Source organism: Glandiceps talaboti, chromosome 23, assembly GCF_964340395.1.
Source record: "Glandiceps talaboti chromosome 23, keGlaTala1.1, whole genome shotgun sequence".
Classification (NCBI taxonomy): domain Eukaryota; kingdom Metazoa; phylum Hemichordata; class Enteropneusta; family Spengelidae; genus Glandiceps; species Glandiceps talaboti.
The window spans coordinates 13140652-13158796 of record NC_135571.1 but is presented as its reverse complement, the minus strand read 5'-3'; the positions used below and the strand labels follow the sequence as shown (position 1 = coordinate 13158796).

General features: G+C 36.5%; 2 protein-coding genes across 2 annotated transcripts; one reads left to right on the top strand and one right to left on the bottom strand.

The window, feature by feature from the left end:
• The first annotated feature begins 1428 nt into the window (after positions 1–1428).
• Positions 1429–3648, top strand: LOC144452766 (tripartite motif-containing protein 2-like). The gene has a single exon (XM_078143917.1). It carries the CDS (start codon positions 1429–1431, stop codon positions 3646–3648), a length of 2220 nt encoding a protein of 739 aa, XP_078000043.1.
• A 3494-nt stretch (positions 3649–7142) lies between these two features.
• LOC144453013 (alpha-ketoglutarate-dependent dioxygenase alkB homolog 3-like) lies at positions 7143–17858 on the bottom strand. Its single transcript, XM_078144276.1, has 8 exons — positions 17707–17858; positions 14018–14241; positions 12127–12177; positions 11249–11352; positions 10731–10819; positions 10105–10314; positions 8720–8812; positions 7143–7294 (listed from the first exon to the last, which is right to left on the bottom strand). The coding sequence occupies exons 2-8, from the start codon at positions 14233–14235 to the stop codon at positions 7220–7222; spliced, it is 840 nt and encodes a 279-aa protein (XP_078000402.1). The 5' UTR covers positions 14236–14241; positions 17707–17858; the 3' UTR covers positions 7143–7219.
• Positions 17859–18145: the final 287 nt, after the last annotated feature.

The window sequence follows — 18145 nt, the reverse complement described above, 5'->3', positions numbered from 1 at the left end:
TATTACTATGTATACAAACGCTAACACCTACTCACAATTGACGTCCGAGTTATTGAATATATATAATTTCATATTTCATAATTAATATTGACATGTATATAGAATTATGAAGTAAACAGAAGTATATTAGATGTTATGCAGACATGTAAATTTATGTAAATTTATGTAAATACCTTGTGGTTAATCTGTATATTTGGACACAAAGACATTAAATAATGTATCAATCTATATAATATTGTATTGGACATTTCATTGTGTAAGTCCTGTCATCACCATTCTCTCAGTATGCACAACCTTAAAAACAAGATGAGCGAGAAAGACAGACAGAGACACAGAACACCAAGACAGACAGACAGACAGACAGACTGACTGACTGACTGACATATATGAATAAGAAAAGGAAAACAAATATTATTATTAAAGTAACACTACACTACCTCAGTGATTTGTAGAAACAAACTAACAACTAACACTGTGAAGATGAAAAATAATACAACAACTACGAAATTAAGAGATTAAAACCAAATAAAATATCTCAAAAGAGTGTACAAATGACTTTAAAAATTGCTTGCTGGTTAAAAGTTCTTTCAAATATGAAGGTTAAAAATTGAGAAGACAGTTAGTAGATTAACACAAATAATTCATTAAATAGCATCTGTCCTGTAGTAACCATGGCAACTCAACTTGAAATCATTAAATTAGATTCTGTCTAAAATCCTAATCTAAATATCATCTTACTAAAAGAATAAACTTAGAATAATAACATCGACCATTGAAATTTATTCTCGAACCAAAATAATCAACTATTCAATTCTTGCTTGTCTGCAATTTATTTGCATTTTTACTAAAACAATTGTGAACTGATTTTAATCAACACGCCACATGACTTCACAAATTTCAACAAAAAGTTTGAAAAGACTGTAGACAAATTCAGGATAAAAACGGGTTGTGATCCATTACTGTGTTAGTTCTTGTAGTAGACGAGACTTAGCACTGAGTTAGAGTGCATCGACGTCTACTTTTAGCTAACAGATCACAAACCAGTTTTCACCTGAATTTGCCCTATACTATACAGCACAGGCATTCAAATCAATTTGTATGCTTTTTTTTAAAAAATGTAGAGTAAATTATTTTACTCAACATTTTTTTTAAAAATCATACAAATTGATTCGAGTGTCCGTGCTATACAGCGTCCCTTTGTCTATGATAATTTATTCACTAAATAGATGTACTTTCAAGGAAACTGACGAAATTCTGGGAATTGATATCGCCCTCAGTGGCGGGAAATGAAAAACTACAATAGGCATATAGATATTCACCAACAGTCATGTCGAGAGATCGGTACTACTACGTAGTGATTTATAATGTAACCCTTGACACGAACAGGTACGTTGTTGACGACATAACACTGCACAACAACATATAAAGATGGCTGCCAGTGACTTGTACAAGTTTTTGGATGAATTTGACGAGAAGTTCCTTGTCTGTAGTATTTGCTGTGAGCGATACAAGAAAGCCAAATGTCTACCATGTCTACACAACTTTTGTACAGATTGTTTGGATACACTTATTCAAAAAACTGGCAAGTTATGCTGCCCGAATTGTAGAAGAACCCACGTGATACCTCAGGGCGGGGTAAGCGGACTTTCTGATAATTTCTTTGTCAATGAAATGGTGGAGCATGTCAAGGAACGAGATGCTAAATCTGTCAAGTCAAACCTATGTGGTGGTTGTGAGCAGAACAAGCCTGTCAAACATTGTATTGAATGTGGGTTTGATATATGTGAAGTTTGTGCAACGTCACATGGGAAATTTCCGTCCACACGATCACATCACGTCATCCCATTAGATAAGTACCGTAGCAAACAGTCCAAAGATCCCGCTTCAGTCCAACCACCGGTCCACTGTGATAAACATCCAATTCACCCAGTCACATTCTACTGTGATACATGTGACGGACCAATCTGTCTAGAATGTACGGCTCTGGAACACCCACGTCCTGAACATAAATACAGATATCTCAACGACGCAGCTTCAGAGTACAAAAATGAGCTGACAGCAATGGTGTCAAAGATTGATGAAAAGAGTCGAGAAACAACTGACACTAGGTCAGCCGTTCAGAAAGTTTCAGATTCGTTGGATCGAAATCTCCAGAGCGAAGAAAAGAAAGTCAAACAACATGCTGATAAGATCGTCAAAGAAGTGACACAGAAAATCAGAGACAACGAACAACAACTACTGAAGGAAATGAAAGGGGTGTATGGAGGGAGGAAAGAGAATTTGAACGCTCAGCTGAAAGAACTCCAAAACACGGAGGACGATCTCCTCAACGCGCGAGATTTTGCTGACAAACTGATGAATTACGGGAATGCAGCTCAGTTGATGTCTGCCAAGAAGGGAATGACGTATCAGATAAAAGAACTTCTGACCAATCAAACACAGTGTGAACCAACTGAAAGTGATTACCTGGAGTTTAAAAGTGTTGGCGATTTCGGTAAGACTAAGACACTCGGAACAATTATTACATCGCTTGTTAACTTTCAAGTAACTGAAAGCCCAAAGTACCCTCGAGTCGGTGAAGAGATACGTGTCACCATAAACAATAAAGACAACACTGGAAGACATGACATCAAAGAAGACGACATAACAACCACTTTGACGGTTAATAAGAATGAGAAACAAGACGTGAAAGTGACGGACAATAAAGATGGTACGTTCTCACTTACAAGTCAAGCAAAGACAGAAGGTGAACACGAACTATCAGTATCAGTACATAAGAAAACAGTTATGGGTTCACCAGTTGGAATGAAAGTTATTCCAAAGAGTGGGTTGGTATGTAAATTTGGAGGTCAGGGGTCAGGGAATGGGCAACTGTATCATCCATGGGGTGTGACTATGACGAAGAAAGGTAATTTGTTAGTGTGTGATACGAGCAATATTAGATTTCAATCATTTACGATAAATGGGAATCACAAACAAGTAATACAGGTTAGTGATAGTAATTCTGGTAAAAGGTATCAGCCATACCATGTCACACAATCAGTAGATGGTAACATATTCTTTACAAATAATAGCAAGCTAGTTATTGTATGTGATGAGAATGGAAAGTTTGTGAGATGTTTTGGAGAGAATGAGTTACAACAAGGAAGGGGTATTGCAGTGAGTCCAACTAATGGGAGGGTTTATGTTGCTGACAACTCTTCACACTGTATTCGAATTTACTCTCAAGATGGTCACTACTTCAACTCATTTGGAAGTCAGGGAAATGGGAAAGGTCAAGTAAATTACCCCTGGGGTCTGGATATTAACAGTCTAGGCAATGTAATAGTCTCTGAATACAGTAATAATCGAGTGCAGGTTTTCAATGAAGACGGTCAACACTTATTCTTCATTGGAGACACTGATAATAAGGTATCTAACCCATCAGGTGTAGTCACAGACAAAGATGACAATGTGTATGTGTGTAATTTCACTGATCCTGGTAAGGTACATAAGTTTGATTCTCATGGAAAGTTCATTACCCGTATTGATAGTAATGTAGATGGGTTGAAGCATCCCATCGGTGTCTACGTCACTGATGACAAACCATTTGGTAAGGTTGTAGTTGTTGACTTTGGAAATCATTGTATGAAAATATTCACTAAGTAAATACACTGGAAATAATACAGTTTCACTCTAGTGTAAATCTTGTTGACTTTAAAGGGGACCACCACTCCAGGAAATAGAGACATTTTCATAATTTATGGGTTCTGGAGAGTTATTTTTTATGATTTTACATCACCTACAATAATTTGCAATTTCAGAGAAACATCAAGTTTATCTTGTACATTTATAGGGTATGTATCTTTGCTATGGGCTATTACATTATGGGAGTCCGCAGAAATTTATTCATGGTTGAACAATGAATATTCATGACTCCTAAGTGCTTATTCCCTTCAGTGTATAACATCTCTCATGAATATTTATTGTTGAACTATGAATAATAATATCTGCTGACTCCCATGATGCAATTGCACATAGTTGGAATACCCTATATATTGAAATCGCAATTATTGTAGGTGATGTAAAACTCAGAAAATTGTGAAGTCTCATGAGAAATAGTGAATACGGAAGCTAACATCAACTTAAAAAGACAATATAAAACTGTTCTTCCAATCTGTAATGGCTGTACATGTGATGAGAAGTAACCAATAACACAGAGACCATATGGAAAACAACAGAAAACATAAATACCTGAACTAGACACTCACATATGAAAAAAATATATATAATTTTTTTTTTAATATACCTATCTCACCTATTCTAATAGGTAATCAGAACGTTATCAGAACCACACATTGTTAGGCCTTACTCTGCAAGATTATTTGTTTTTTCATAATGGATTTCTTATTGACATCTTTTACATTTTGTGCCAATTTGAATAACCATCAATATAGTACATTATATTTGTAAATGTCTAATATTTTAGTTTTTATGAAGAGAGAGAGAGAGAGAGAGAGAGAGAGAGAGAGAGAGAGAGAGAGAGAGAGAGAGAGAGAGAGAGAGAGAGAGAGACAGACAGACAGACAGACAGACAGACAGAGACAGAGAGAGAGAGAGGGGGGAGGGAGAGGGAGGGAGAGAGAGACAGAGACAGAGAGGGAGGGAGTTGGAGGGAGAGAGAGAGAGAGAGAGAGAGAGAGAGAGAGAGAGAGAGAGAGAGAGAGAGAGAGAGAGAGAGAGAGAGAGAGAGAGATGGGGGAGGGAGAGGGAGGGAGAGACAGAGAGAGAGAGAGAGGGAGGGAGTTGGAGAGAGAGAGAGGGAGGGAGAGAGAGAGAGAGAGAGAGAGAGAGAGAGAGAGAGAGAGAGAGAGAGAGAGAGAGAGAGAGAGAGAGAGAGAGAGAGAGAGAGAGAGATTCATAATGAAGTGGTTTCACATGTCTGTCATGCCCAATCAGATCTTTTTATTTTTAAACCAGCCTGTAAAAATTCACTACAATATGTTTATAATCACATCAGAATTGTAACATAAACAGAAATGCTATACTTTGAGAATGTGAATAACATTGTTTTAGGTTAGTTTTGTTTTTTGTAATTATTGTCTTAATTTTTTCTTTAAGTTGCTTTGTATTATTGGTACTTTATAACAGTAATCATTGTACATTTCTGTTTACAGTTCTTTGTGAAACTCAGAGACTGGTGATTAATTGTATGGCCCTGTAGTTATATGAACTTTGACCCCTGAGAAAGAGGTACTTACAAGAGAGAAATGGGAAATGATTGGCTTGGTTACTTTACAAAGAGTAGCATATTCACTGTGTTTTCAAGAGACATCGTTAGCTGGTTGTACCTCTGAGCTTTCACAGAATATGAGGTTTGGAGGTATGACCAGTTAATGATATTGTTCAACAGTGCACTAAACAAGCTATAGGGCTAGGAGGTACAACCAGCTAATGATGTATCTCAACAGTGCAGTAAACAGGCTATAGGGCTAGGGAGGTATGACCAGCTAACGATGTATCTCAACAGTGCACTAAAGAAGCTACGAGATGCTTACATTCAAATGTTGTATGAAATATCTGTTCATTTCCAATGAGATCTTTTATTTCATTGACCACTGGCTTTAAAAATTCTTTCTAATTGTAACTGTAAGATTGTGTATTTTACACTATATAGGTAAAGGTGACTGGTATAACATTAATATTTCAATGAAGGTTATTGGACTGAATATTATAATGTGGTAGTGTAAGTTTTGAATAAAATGTCACACACAAAAATATTAATATTTTTTGTATTATTTGTACATGATGGTTGTAGATATTTGTGTATACTATATGTTGATGCTATCAATATAAGACAATCAAATCATATGAAATCTGATAAATGTTTGGCAATAACAATGTTATGAAATGATGTACATGATCAAGTATATACCTTATACCATGCATCAGCCAAAAATATGGAATATATACTCTGATTATTCTACATCACAACAACGTGTGTCTATGTCACAACAATTAATGCGTGTCTACATCATTGGTTCTGCTGTGTTCGAAATATGAGTCAAAATATTCAAAATTGCCATTACTTTCCTCAATTTTTCTTTGACATTACTGGCTCTTGTATAACTTGTATAATTATGTTATACTCCAATACTTTTCTTCATTCAGCCGGGAAATACTCATAACCTAAGGATTGTCACTACTTGTCTAGCGACTGGTAGTGATAAGGGCCCCTTAAGTCACTCGTATTTCCTTGGCCAAATGAAGAAAAAAATATTGGGGAATAAAATCTAATTAAACATGAATCAAGACTAATTATGACTAATATTTGTATAAAAATGGAGTTATTTTTATTGTGTGCCTAGGTGGTCTAATTCTATAAGACATGCCTAGGTGGTCAAATTCTATTTTAGGTGTGATAGCTCATTAACCTGTGTGTGTGTGTGTGTGTGTGTGTGTGTGTGTGTGTGTGTGTGTGGAGAATGAATGACAGTAGATGAGATAAAACTAAGATGGAAGACCATAACTTAAAACAAACAATCCTTTATTTCAGAACACCTTTTTTTCATAATATTTACAAGCCTTCTTAATCAACAAATACATGAACTCCCATAGAACAGAAGACATTCATGTTTAGACAAAGAAAACAAAATTCAACACATTAACTTAAAGTGGCACAAACTGTTATAAGCTTTTTACTCAAGTGAAAATACTTAAATTGAAGTACATTCTAGTATAATGTTAATGTTGATTGCATTGTACGGATGTCCACAACATTTATTGATACGTATGCAAAATTAAGTCATTGGATTGTTTGGGTTATATCTTAATACCTGTCTGTTTCTCTCTCTACTTGTCTCTCCCCTCTCTGTCTGTCTTTGTCTCTGTCAGTCTGTGTCTGTCTGTCTTTGTCTGTATGTCTGTCTGTCACAAGTCTCTGTCTCCGTCTGTCTCTGTCTCTGTCTCTCTCTGTCTCTGTCTGTCTGTCTATCTGTCTCTCTCTCTGTCTCTGTCTGTCTGTCTGTCTGTCTGTCTGTCTCTCTCTCTCTCTCTCTCTCTCTCTCTCTCTCTCTCTCTCTCTCTCTCTCTCTCTCTCTCTCTCTCTCTCTCTCTCTCTCTCTCTCTCTCTCTCTCTCTCTCTCTCTCTCTCTCTCTCTCTCTCATATATGACTGTATATCATCAGGAACACAATATTTATCCATGGAGACCACAGCTGTCATATATTCCACTGTCTTTTTATTCGGGATATATTGTCCTGAATGTGAGATTTATCCTTGAACCCCGACTGTGATATTCCTTTGGTATACTATGCTGTCAAATAAAGTTACATCAAAACAAGTATTAACACTAAGTTATGTCATTTTCTTAAAAAGGTATCATCTTATATATAGTAATATGGTAATAATCTTTATGGTCCAGTTTTGGGTTTTGTGATCCAATGGTGTACAGCAGCAGGACCTGACTTTAGGATGACCTGTAAACCATACTATAAAGGTCACCTGACTAGAATGAATGTAAGCAATACTATAAAGGTCACCTGACTAGAATGAATGTAAACCATACTATAAAGGTCACCTGACTAGAATGAATGTAAACCATACTATAAAGGTCACCTGACTAGAATGAATGTAAACCATACTATAAAGGTCACCTGACTAGAATGAATGTAAACCATACTATAAAGGTCACCTGACTAGAATGAATGTAAACCATACTATAAAGGTCACCTGACTAGAATGAATGTAAACCATACTATAAAGGTCACCTGACTAGAATGAATGTAAACCATACTATAAAGGTCACCTGACTATAGAATGAATGTAAACCATACTATAAAGGTCACCTGACTAGAATGAATGTAAACCATACTATAAAGGTCACCTGACTATAGAATGAATGTAAACCATACTATAAAGGTCACCTGACTAGAATGAATGTAAACCATACTATAAAGGTCACCTGACTAGAATGAATGTAAACCATACTATAAAGGTCAGAATGAATGTAAACCATACTATAAAAGTCACCTGACTAGAATGAATGTAAACCATACTATACAAGTCACCTGACTAGAATGAATGTAAACCATACTATAAAGGTCACCTGACTAGAATGAATGTAAACCTTACTATAAAAGTCACCTGACTAGAATGAATGTAAACCATACTATACAAGTCACCTGACTAGAATGAATGTAAACCATACTATAAAAGTCACCTGACTAGAATGAATGTAAACCATACTATAAAGGTCACCTGACTAGAATGAATGTAAACCTTACTATAAAGGTCACCTGACTAGAATGAATGTAAACCATACTATAAAGGTCACCTGACTAGAATGAATGTAAACCATACTATAAAGGTCACCTGACTAGAATGAATGTAAACAATACTATAAAGGTCACCTGACTAGAATGAATGTAAACCATACTATAAAGGTCACCTGACTAGAATGAATGTAAACCATACTATAAAGGTCACCTGACTAGAATGAATGTAAACCATACTATAAAGGTCACCTGACTAGAATGAATGTAAACCATACTATAAAGGTCACCTGACTAGAATGAATGTAAACCATACTATAAAGGTCACCTGACTAGAATGAATGTAAACCATACTATAAAGGTCACCTGACTAGAATGAATGTAAACCATACTATAAAGGTCACCTGACTAGAATGAATGTAAACCATACTATAAAGGTCACCTGACTAGAATGAATGTAAACCAACCTGCCAATCATCCTGTGTTGCACCCTCCATAATTAATAGACTGCCAGGTACTAGTGGTATTTTGACATGTTGCTGAGTTGAATAGTCTTCCTCCTGCAAACATAACGTAGCATAACATAACATAACATAACATAACATAACATAACATAGCATAACATAACATAACATAACATAACAACATAACATAACATAACATAACATAACATAACATAACATAACATAACATAACATAACATAACATACAAAGGTAATGATAAAACAATTAGGGTACAAGCCTTGGGGATAGGTGGGGAGGCAGTGGGAGGCTACACGGTGTGAGGATAGATGGTGAGGCAGTGGGAGGTGCACATGCAATTGCGCAAATTCCCCGTGTAACTTAGTTGTGGAGGTACATAAGCGTTACATTGCCTTCTCCACTAGTAGTACACTAGGGTAGAACACCTCTAACATACCACTGACTCTGGTTGCTGGTATGTAGTGTAGACTTTTCAGTGTTGCATCATGGTATACATGTCAGTGTACTGTCAGTGATAGTTACTGTCAGCAGTCCACCATAAGCAGTACAATAGTGTACTCCACTGCATAACTCCACAGCTGGTACATCATATGTACGTGTACTACACTAAGTAACTGAAGAGACAGAACCACTAAAATAAACTAGGTATACTGATGTATAGACTTTGTGAGGGCGCCCTGTCATGGCATACCTTACACTGGTACGGTCTCTGTGTGAGGGTGCCCTGTCACAGCATACTTTACACTGGTACGGTTTCTGTGTGAGGGCGCCCTGTCATGGCATACCTTACACTGGTACGGTCTCTGTGTGAGGGCGCCCTGTCATGGCATACCTTACACTGGTACGGTCTCTGCATGAGGGCGCCCTGTCATGGCATACCTTACACTGGTACGGTCTCTGTGTGAGGGTGCCCTGTCACAGCATACTTTACACTGGTACGGTTTCTGTGTGAGGGCGCCCTGTCATAGCATACCTTACACTGGTACGGTCTCTGTGTGAGGGTGCCCTGTCATGGCATACCTTACACTGGTACGGTCTCTGTGTGAGGGCGCCCTGTCACGGCATACCTTACACTGGTACGGTCTCTGTGTGAGGGCGCCCTGTCATGGCATACCTTACACACTAACTGACATAGCACTAACGTTAATAGCACAAAAGTTACACAGTAGTACATTTAGATATTATTCCCCAATATTTTTCTTCATTCAGCCATGGAAAATACAAGTGACCTAAGGGGCCTTGTCACTTGTCACTAGAAGTGGCTGCAAAGACGATAGTCATAATCCCATATGAACTGACGGTAAGCTAATACATGTAATATCATCACTTGTAAGGTACATTAAAAATAAAACAAATGTCAGGTTCTTACTGGAGGTGGTTTCTTCCTTAGTAGGAAATTCCTTACTTCTCCAAACGTCAGTGATGCAATAAGTGGTTTATCACCCAGTGATTTTTCATTGTCACAATGCCAATCAACGCTGTCATGTTCATCACGGTAAAGGTTGGCCAGCATTGAATTAAAGTCCAACAAAGTTTTCTCTCTTAATAGGTCTTTAAGATATTGAAGTAATGGAGTCCACTAGAAAAAAGAAAAAAACAGAAAAGAGCAGAAATAAAATATTAAAGTGGACATAAGGATGACAAATGTGTTTATTTTTTATTTTTTATTTATCAAACAACTTAACGGTGTCTATAATAATACTAATAAAGTTTGTTTTTTATACAGTGCTTTCCCACACTGTGGTGTTCATGTTATGTTTACTATCATCTGATACATTTAGTACAGCCTCTGTGATATGATATTTATTTCACGTATAATGCTCTATTCCGGTTGTTTTCTGTATATTGACATTTATTTTTATATTTATTTTCATTTTGTACAAAGAAGTCGGTGGCCTAATGTACTGAATATTAAACTACTTATTATACGTCGAGTACATTCAGTGCCTCAAAACTACTCTGTAGTCATGACGACAGAACTTGGACAATTCCTACCTGAGGATTTGGTTGTAAAATGACTCCTGAATAGGAATAGGGCAGATCTCCATACCATGCAGTCATTCTGGGTTGTTCATAGGGTACACCTGTTTAAAAAAGACACCGAAAAAAAAACCATTAACGATCATATAACTTGTGGTTTATATTAGGGTACAGCTGTCAACAGTTTGTTGTGTTATTTAAAACTGAACGAGCTGCAAGAGCAACATTTTTTTAAAAATGTTTTGTTCGATAAAATAATTTACCCTAAATAACACTTAATCACCTGTGAGTAAACATATTTTTTGTAACTGTATAGATGATATGGTACAATATAATATGTAACTTTGCTTCTGGCCGCTTTGAAATTAAACAAATTTGAGGATCCATCATCTCATTTTTTTTCTTGATTTTAACTGAAAATGGGTTTGAGTTTTTATGATTACGGTGACAGAATAACCTAAAACAGTTTATTTCTGCATTTTATGACTAAAATACAGAATTTCAAAGACAACATAGTCACAACATTATCATACCATGCTTGACATCACTTCGTCGTTTCCATGGTAACGTATTCTCTAGAATATCATACATTTCATCAAGATCTTCATCTTTGAGAAAGTCTGGATAGTATCTTATTCTGAAAAGGAATAAAGTTTTTGATTAATGGGAAAGTATACCTTGTGAATTCACTAGGCTTGGATTTTAAATGATGGAAAATATGTTGGTTTCATACACTTATAAGCCTTGCAAGATAATAATAATAATAATAATAATAATAATAATAATAATAATAATAATGTTGGTTTTTATATAGCACTTTCCCACTTTGCGCTCAAAACATTTTACAATTATTACCCCTGGCACAGACCTATAGCAGCACTGTTTCCCTTTATTGCCTCAACTCCCTGGGGAACATACAGTCCATTGCAGCCACTATAAGTGCATAGGATTAAAGCATTCACATGGCAACCTCTACCCAAAATTAGCACCCTAAATGGCAATCACATTTTCAACCTGTTTCTGAAATACCTATGGATAATATCAACCAGTGGTTAACATGTACACTGTCTAACAATTGGTATTTTAACAATTTTCAGTGAATATATTGCAATTGTCAGATTGAAAATGATATTTGAGTAACAACCAGTACAGTTGGTGACATTCAAAACCAAGCATTCACTCAAGATTTAAACTTTCCACTACACCACCTATAGATAATATCGACTACTAATTAACAGACACGATGTCTTTTTTAAGTAACTGACCAAAGTTTAGTGAATTTATCTTTGGTTATTTAATGAAATAAATGTCCCAGTTGCACCTAGTGATGGTTTAGGTATGAACAGAAGTACTGAAAGAAATGGTGAAAATAGTCACAAGTAAATAAGTAATCATCTCTATTTGTGCTTACCTTGATAAACCTGATGGTTCTTCACTTAAGACGTAATCTTCTTGTTTTTCCCTGAATAAAACATATCAAAGTAATTATTATATATGTACCAGAGATTACTTGCAGCGATGCATGCACATACTAGTGGTATTTTCCCAAAGTAATTATTATATATATGTACCAGAGATTAATTACAGCGAAGCATGCACATACTAGTGGTATATACCCAAAGCAATTATTATATATATGTACCAGAGATTAATTACAGTGAAGCATGCGCATACTAGTGGTATTTTCCCAAAGTAATTATTATAATATATATATATGTACCAGAGATTACTTGCAGTGCAGCATGCACATAGTAGTGGTATTTTCCCAAAGTAATTATTATATATGTACCAGAGATTACTTGCAGTGCAGCACACACATACTAGTGGTATTTTCCCAAAGTAATTATTATAATATATATATATGTACCAGAGATTACTTGCAGTGCAGCATGCACATAGTAGTGGTATATACCCAAAGTAATTATTATATATGTACCAGAGATTACTTGCAGTGCGGCATGCACATAGTAGTGGTATTTTCCCAAAGTAATTATTACATATATGTACCAGAGATTACTTGCAGTGCAGCACACACATACTAGTGGTATTTTCCCAAAGTAATTATTACATATATGTACCAGAGATTACTTGCAGTGCAGCATGCACACACATAGTAGTGGTATTTTCCCAAAGTAATTATTATATATATGTACCAGAGATTACTTGCAGTGCAGCATGCACACACATAGTAGTGGTATTTTCCCAAAGTAATTATTATACATATGTACCAGAGATTACTTGCAGTGCAGCATGCACACACATAGTAGTGGTATTTTCCCAAAGTAATTATTATATATATGTACTAGAGATTAATTACAGCGAAGCATACACATACTAGTGGTATTTTCCCAAAGTAATTATTACATATATGTACTAGAGATTAATTACAGCGAAGCATACACATACTAGTGGTATTTTCCCAAAGTAATTATTACATATATGTACTAGAGATTAATTACAGCGAAGCACACACATACTAGTGGTATTTTCCCAAAGTAATTATTATATATATGTACCAGAGATTACTTGCAGCGAAGCATGCACATACTAGTGGTATTTTCCCAAAGTAATTATTACATATATGTACCAGAGATTACTTGCAGCGAAGCACACACATACTAGTGGTATTTTCCCAAAGTAATTATTATATATATGTACTGGAGATTACTTGCAGCGAAGCATGCACATACTAGTGGTATTTTCCCAAAGTAATTATTACATATATGTACTAGAGATTAATTACAGCAAAGCATACACATACTAGTGGTATTTTCACTACAGTGCAATACCAATAAACATTATTACATGCAAGAGGGCATCAATGTTCATTGTATACAAAAGCATGTGAATTGTGATTGCACAGTATCTTTTTATCAATATGCTACATGTGTTTATCTTGCATAAATCTCACCAAAATACTGATCAGTTCTAGTAGTCACCCCAAAGAATGTGTGTACTAAATTGTGTTGATTGAGCCAGCCATTTCTGAGAAAATGATGACACATATACTAGATAGACAGCCAGATAGACAGACAGACATACAGATAGACAGACAGACAGACAGACAGACAGACAGACAGACAAACACACACAGAGACAGAGAGACAGACAAAGACACATAGGCAGATAGACACAGACAAACAAGCAGACAGACAGACAAACAGACAGAAACCATAACCATAAGACAGACAGACAGACGGACGGACGGACGGACGGATAGACGGACAGACAGACAGACAGACAGACAGAAACCATAACCACAAAAACTCTTCTTGTGGGAGGGTAAAAAATAACCAACTTACTGGATATGAATATCTGGTGGTCGTTCCTGTTTTATTTGCCCGGTCTCAACATATGTAAATTTATGTTCTGTTTCTGCACCAGCTGTCCAACTTTGACTTGCAGCTGGTGAACTAAATGGTTTAGCCTTTGGTGATTCTCTCTTAATCTGGATACCTGCTTTACTGGTTGGTGCAGCCCAGGAACCCTGGACTCGGTTTCTCCGTTTCTTGTCACTCATAGTTTTCTGAATGATATTAACAAAAACAATTCTGATGAAAATTCAACCAGATTTCATTATTATTAAATGTCATGTTTGGTGAACTCTCTTTCCAAAGATCACACACACACCATTCTTGATCTGTGTCTGTGTCTCTGTCAACATATTGCTATCTATCAACTTAACGTTCCGATCTCCGAGTGTACATACAATTCTGATACCATCAAATTGCAACATAAAAGAAACAACAAATTATTTAATTACATATCTTGCCTTCAAAACTTTGCTTCTTTATGTTTATGACAATTACACGATATATTCGTTTGCATTACTGGCCGAGTTCTCTTGATAGTTACCGACTTACTCAGTCTGCAAGCAGGACTAGATATGACCACAGGGAAAAGGACATATAATCAATTTTGTCCTTGCGATTTTCCAGATTTCTAATATTATTTTCTGTATATTTCAAATAAAGTTTTAAATAATATTGTTTCCTCTCACTGTTTTATTCCTATTTCCTATCTGTTATCAATACTTAAAACAAAATTGATTTGTCCTTTTCCCTGTGATATGAAATCAATAAATATAGAGATCATGGATTTATTTGCCTACATTGGACGGATGAATGGATGCATGGAGTCAGAAGGTTGCATGTGTATAGTCCTGCATGCAACGGTGTACGGGACGTGATACTGACTATGTCTGTATCTGTATCTGTATCTGTATCTGTATCTGTATCTGTATCTGTATCTGTATCTGTATCTGTATCAGACACTCTAAACACTTCCATTACATGTCTGCTTGATTTAATAAAGTTCCAGAAGGTTTTGTGTTGTTAGTTTGAAGACTTCCGCCAATGACGTCATGTACATATTCCTGTTTAGCTTTTCTGATCTTACGGTCTGTGTTTCTATGATGTTTTTTGAAAGCATCACAGGCTGACAGGGTTGCCTGTTTCCTTGCTTATTTTGTATAGACGCTTCTTTTTGCATATGTCTCTTCTTATGAATCTGTAATCCATGGTAGTTTCCACCTAGAGGATGATGTTTTTGAGGGGACATGCTGGTTCATGGCGTTCTGTATTAGCTGGTCAAATTCCGAGACTAAGATATCGACGTCCGCTGCCTCTGTGTATTCAGGTGAGAGCTTGCTATCAAAGTGTTGTAGCATAGTTTGTATTTCTGTGTAGTTGGTTTTCTTATACTAGAGATAGATCTTATGCTTGATTGCCCGTACTAGTTTCGGTTTGAGTGATATAGTAGCGGTGACCACTTCATGGTCACTAATTCCTGGAATGACTTCCATACTGATGACGTGTGATGGGCAATTTGTGAAACACAAGTCCGACTCCAAGATGTTATTTGATCTGGTAGGCTCCTTCACTTGTTGGTATAAGTTGTGATCAAGCGTGATGTCAATCATTGTTTTACTAGGTCCAGCAGCATAAGACACACCTGCATTGAAACGGAAAGCTTCCCAGTCAACATTAGGTAGATTGAAGTCACCAGACAACCAGACAGATGCATTAGCCAGGATGTTACTCGAGGCAATGTCAAGATTTTTAATGTAATCTGTACCTGTTGTAGAAGGACGGTAGAAGGCACCCACGTATAATGGTGTTACTGGCCCAAATACACTCACAGTCAGTTGTCAGATCTGTTACCTCACTGGCTATCAGATTATCTTTCACTGCAATGAATACCCCTCCATGAGTGTCACCATTTCCTTTGTCTTTTCTAAAAACCTGATAGTTTGTTGGGAAAATTTCTCCAGTTGTGATTGAGATATTCAGCCAAGACTCAGTGCCAGTTACGACATCTGGTTCTACAGTCTCTATGAGAACTTGGAACCGATGTAACTTTACTCTTGCACTCTGACAGTTATCATTCAAAACCTTGATAGGTTTTGCCTCAAGTTTCTGCTTTGCTTTACTCTTGTTATTCTGAGCTCAATTTGTCTTTGGTGTAGATGTCGGATGTATGCTTTAATATCTTCCAGATCATTGACATTCAAAGTTGAATTTATAGATACAGTCAGTGACTCACAAGACTTGGATAAGTCAAGAAAACTTGAATTGTTAACAATGGATGATGTGAAATTAGGCAGACCAAAGGTATCACATATCCATACATAAATGATATGATTTGTGACTTTGTAGAGCTTTGAAGACGTCATCACCCATGTTAATACACACCTTGTGGTACCAACATTCACAATTTTCACATTCAGTAGGTTGTTGTTTCCACTTTACTGCCTTACTGCAGACACCACGTGGATATCTAGCTTTATACGGACCTTGATTGATGTTGACATCACCAGATAAAGGAGTAATATACTAAATGAGATGGAACTGTTGATTGACTTAATAGCAAAGTTATAGTTCGCAATGAATAGACTCAATAATAGATCCATGATGGAACATACTCACCGGATTGTCTTTGATACAATAGTTGAATAATGCTGCTGAGTAAGAATCGGAGCTACATGCCCAGTTATTGATGTCAGTAGACTTCGAAGAGTATGATATTACTGGTTTTACTTTGACTGTAGAAAACACCATCAGTTGGTACATAAGAGCCATGAAGGCGAGTGTTAGCTTTAGCTTGACCATGATAGAGGAGCCTGTGTTTGTAGCGACGGGATAACTTGACTCTTGAAAACTTGAGATGTAAAAATACAGTATTGTACGTGTCACAAGGTACGAGACAAATAAATCGACGAAGTCCAGTTAGGAGCAGGTTAAACGTTAAAAACGATGTACAGGAAAGATTTCACGTCGATAAAAACAAATACTTCTGTTTGTGGGGATGGTATAATATCTTGATTCTTGGAAGCTTGAGATATAAAACTGTATAATGTACTAAACCACCATGCGAGTAAATCGACGGAATCCACTAAGGAACAAGTTAAACAGTCCAATACAGGAAAGCGTTCGATGTGGATAAAAACTATACTGCAGTATAAAATCTTCGGTGGTTAATATTGGTAGATAACTGCGGTTTAAAATTGTTCGAGACGGAGCGATCCAAAAGCACTTCTTCCACACGGATGACCTTTGAGAATCGAGTCCAGAATTAGTCCGTCTGCAAGCAAAACCCACTTCAAAATCAAAACTAACGCTACAATTTCTTACTTGTCTGTCAATTATGTCTGCCTTTTTCTTTGTGTTTGTATGTTTTTTATAATTTTTATGGGACATCTTACTTACTTAGGTTAATTTACTTAGGTTGTATACTGGGCGCAGGCCTCTAGGCCTCTATGTCCAGATCTTGGTGGCCTGAATTAAAGAAATAATAATAATAGTAATATATGTCAATAATAGATCCATGATCAACTCTACTCCTGCTTGCAGACGGTGCACGGGTCTAGATTACTGACATGACCCTCAGCACCGGTTATTTGTCAGAATCGAGTCCCGAATGACGCCGTATGCAAGCACGACTAGATCAACACTAGATTCATGGATCATTATTTCGCCGTATGGATACTTACAGATTTCAAAGTTGATACTGCTCACAGAAGTCCTTCATATGAGTCAGCATACCACTCTATATGCTGTTAAACAGCTAAAATACTTGCAGGTTTACAGCTCTCTGGAAAAAATATCAGATCGGTGGTTGTCTACACTCCGCGCGCTACCATTTTGTCAACAATGCTTTTCAACTTAGGGGGTCGTTTCAAAGTAAATCTGTAAACTAACGTCCCGCATATTCGATTACATAAAAATATTACTGTTAATGCGAATTAAAGATTATTCAAACAGTTTACTAGTAAAACCTTACGTAAAAGCAACGGTGAAGATCAAAAAAATTATCACGTTTCATCATGAAGAAAAACTGTAAGCTTAGAGGGTCTAAGAGTGAGGTCAAGGTTCAATCCAGGACATCGAGAATCTGCGAACATTGTATTGAAATTTGAATGTATTGAAGGA

What these genes read in the sequence shown, in the direction of transcription:
- LOC144452766 (XM_078143917.1), top strand. Translation starts at nt 1,429, where the DNA reads ATGGCTGCCAGTGACTTGTACAAGTTTTTGGATGAATTTGACGAGAAG.
- LOC144453013 (XM_078144276.1), bottom strand. Translation starts at nt 14,235, where the DNA reads ATGAGTGACAAGAAACGGAGAAACCGAGTCCAGGGTTCCTGGGCTGCA. An exon ending in TTTTACAACCAAATCCTCAG is followed by an intron (nt 10,315 to 10,730) that starts GTAGGAATTGTC and finishes TCTTTTTTCTAG; the next exon opens with TGGACTCCATTACTTCAATA. An exon ending in CAACACAGGATGATTGGCAG is followed by an intron (nt 7,295 to 8,719) that starts GTTGGTTTACAT and finishes TTTATTTGACAG; the next exon opens with CATAGTATACCAAAGGAATA.